This window comes from Hevea brasiliensis, chromosome 15 (assembly GCF_030052815.1).
Source record: "Hevea brasiliensis isolate MT/VB/25A 57/8 chromosome 15, ASM3005281v1, whole genome shotgun sequence".
In the NCBI taxonomy this organism is placed as follows: Eukaryota; Viridiplantae; Streptophyta; class Magnoliopsida; order Malpighiales; family Euphorbiaceae; genus Hevea; species Hevea brasiliensis.
In genome coordinates, this window is record NC_079507.1 from 64,621,038 (window position 1) to 64,623,768 (window position 2,731).

The 2,731-nt window shown below is 40.4% G+C and overlaps 1 protein-coding gene across 1 annotated transcript; it reads left to right on the forward strand.

The window, feature by feature from the left end:
- The first annotated feature begins 6 nt into the window (after positions 1-6).
- On the forward strand, positions 7-2,213 carry LOC110655283 (protein CUP-SHAPED COTYLEDON 2). The gene is made up of 3 exons (XM_021811528.2): positions 7-290; positions 381-664; positions 1,423-2,213. The coding sequence occupies exons 1-3, from the start codon at positions 110-112 to the stop codon at positions 2,008-2,010; spliced, it is 1,053 nt and encodes a 350-aa protein (XP_021667220.2). The 5' UTR covers positions 7-109; the 3' UTR covers positions 2,011-2,213.
- Positions 2,214-2,731: the final 518 nt, after the last annotated feature.

The window sequence follows — 2,731 nt, forward strand, 5'->3', positions numbered from 1 at the left end:
TGGTATTTGATAGAAACTTGATTGTGCTTAAGATTTTCGTTCTCTCTCTTCTTCAAAGGTTTCATAGCATAACTGGGCTGGTTTCTTGAACTGGTGTTTCTTTAATTTCATGGATTGCCACCGCCATTTTGACAACGGTGATGCCCATCTACCTCCGGGCTTTAGGTTCCATCCGACCGACGAGGAGCTTATCACATACTATCTCCTCAAGAAGGTCCTCGACAGCAACTTCACTGGCAGAGCTATAGCTGAAGTGGATCTCAACAAATGCGAGCCTTGGGAGCTTCCTGGTAACTCATTAAGTCTTTTCGCGCATTAAGATCACTGAGTAGATTAAAGTTTATAAATTTTGGTTTCATTATTTCTAATTGGTTTGGCAGATAAAGCTAAAATGGGAGAGAAAGAGTGGTATTTCTTCAGCCTGAGGGATAGAAAGTACCCAACTGGTTTGAGAACCAATAGAGCCACTGAAGCTGGTTATTGGAAGGCTACAGGGAAAGACAGGGAGATTTACAGCTCGAAGACTTGTGCTCTAGTGGGAATGAAGAAGACATTGGTGTTCTACAGAGGGAGAGCTCCTAAAGGAGAGAAAAGCAATTGGGTTATGCATGAGTATCGCCTCGAAGGCAAATTTGCCTACCACTATCTCTCCCGCAGCTCCAAGGTATATATGGTGTCTGCTATGTATTAATTTGCTTGAAACGTCAAGATTTCAACATGGACATGAATAAACCTATGTCATCACTAGGGTTGTTTTAGGGAAGCAGGAAGACATTCAGTATTTATATTTAGCTTGTTTAGGGCTATAGCTGTTGGCGTGATGTTGGTTGCAGATGATGTAGGAATGGTGTGCTTCCAGCCTTTCAGCTTCCCTTCTAGCTAGAGCCGAAATCAATTATTATTTGCAAATATAGGTTTTGACACTTATGATTAACAAGGTCAGTCCAAATAATGATTCGAATGCTGTTCAGTGTTCTCATTTAAAAGTCTGAAAAGGCATACCATTACTTTGCTGTGCTTCCAGCCTTTCAGCTTCCCTTCTAGCTAGAGCCGAAATCAATTATTATTTGCAAATATAGGTTTTGACAGTTATGATTAACAAGCTCAGTCCAATTAATGATTCGTATGCTGTTCAGTGTTCTTATTTAAAAGTCTGAAAAGGCATACCATTAGTTTTTCTTGTGGCTTTTCTTTGCTGTGATCTTTGCACTTACTCTTCGAGATGCCATAGACAATCTTTTTCTTAAGTCCTCATGCATTATTGTTCTGGCCAATGGGTGCTCAGATTTTATTTTAAGGGACGCCAAAATTATCTCTTCTTTCAACCTGTTAATCCCGTGTTGCTGTAGCATAGATTAGGACAATGATATTCTCATGTTCTTTTTTAATTCATTTGTCGACTTATTTTCGGGTGATTACCAGGACGAGTGGGTCATCTCCCGAGTCTTCCAGAAGAGTGGCGGCGCTGCCTCTAGTAGCATCTGCAAGAAAGGCCGTTGCAACGCCACCATCAACCTCTGCCCGGAAGCCAGCTCCCCTTCGGTTTCTCTCCCACCTCTCCTGGACCCTACCACCACCAGCGCTACTACTGTCTCGACAACCACTCTCAATGACCATGACTGCTGCTCCTATGACAGCTATGCCCAAACTGAGCACGTGTCCTGTTTCTCCATTGCAGCCGCTGCCTCCGCCGCTGCTAACCAGAACAACTTTGATTTTGCTCCGCCGCCTCTCCCTTCTGCTGATCCGTTTGGACGTTTCCCAAGAGATCTGGGTTTGTCTGCTTTCCCCAGCCTTGGGTCTCTGCAGGAGAATCTTCAGCTACCTTTCTTTTTCTCTTCCTCATCCCAGGCTGCGCCGGCTGCATATAATGGAGTTGGTACCAATGCCCTGAATTGGATGGCAGGTTTGGATGAGGGGAGAGTTGATGGTGGGGGTGGTGGCGGAAGGGCTGTGAGGGGTGCCACAGAACTCGACTGCATGTGGACCCACAAAGTTTTTAATGATTAAGCTCTAATGTAATGCAATATATGTCGTGCGTTGAGTATCCTATTGTTTTATCTATGTGTTTTGTCGTTTTAAAGACGAATCATGCAGGTTCCTGCATACTGTGATATGGTTAGGGGCTATCTGTAGGGATTTTATTGATTTTCTGGTTCAAGTCTAGTGGCTGTTTATTAATTAAATATTAGAAAGTGACTTTATGTTCTTTATGTTCCCTACCAATATTTCTAGGATTTTACCTTTTGGATTAAAGTTATTAACTTGTGCTTTCTTATTCGATGAAAATATACATTTGAATTTTTTTTTTTTTAAAACGAATTAAAAAGCTTTTTGAACTTTGCTTCTACTTTTTACTTTAAATGTCATTATTTTAGGTGAATTTTCTTACCATATTGATATAGAATTTAATATAAATAATATAATTTTTAATTTGGTGATATTAGCTAGAGTTATAAGTATATATAATTTATGCGATTATATAATTCAAGTTTAAAATCAATCACGACAACTGGGAAACAAATGCATTTTGATGGAGTTTTTTATTTTTTTCAATGCAAAGGGAAAAGAGCATTAAATGGGTTGTTGAAATACGAAAGTTGTGCTCTGTCCTCCACAAAAATAAATTTAAAAAATTGAGGCATGCAGCCAAGGATCGGAAGCCATGGATTTACCTCTCACTCACTGTGAGCAGGACCTTTCCGTGCTCTATGTATAGAAGGAAAAGAAA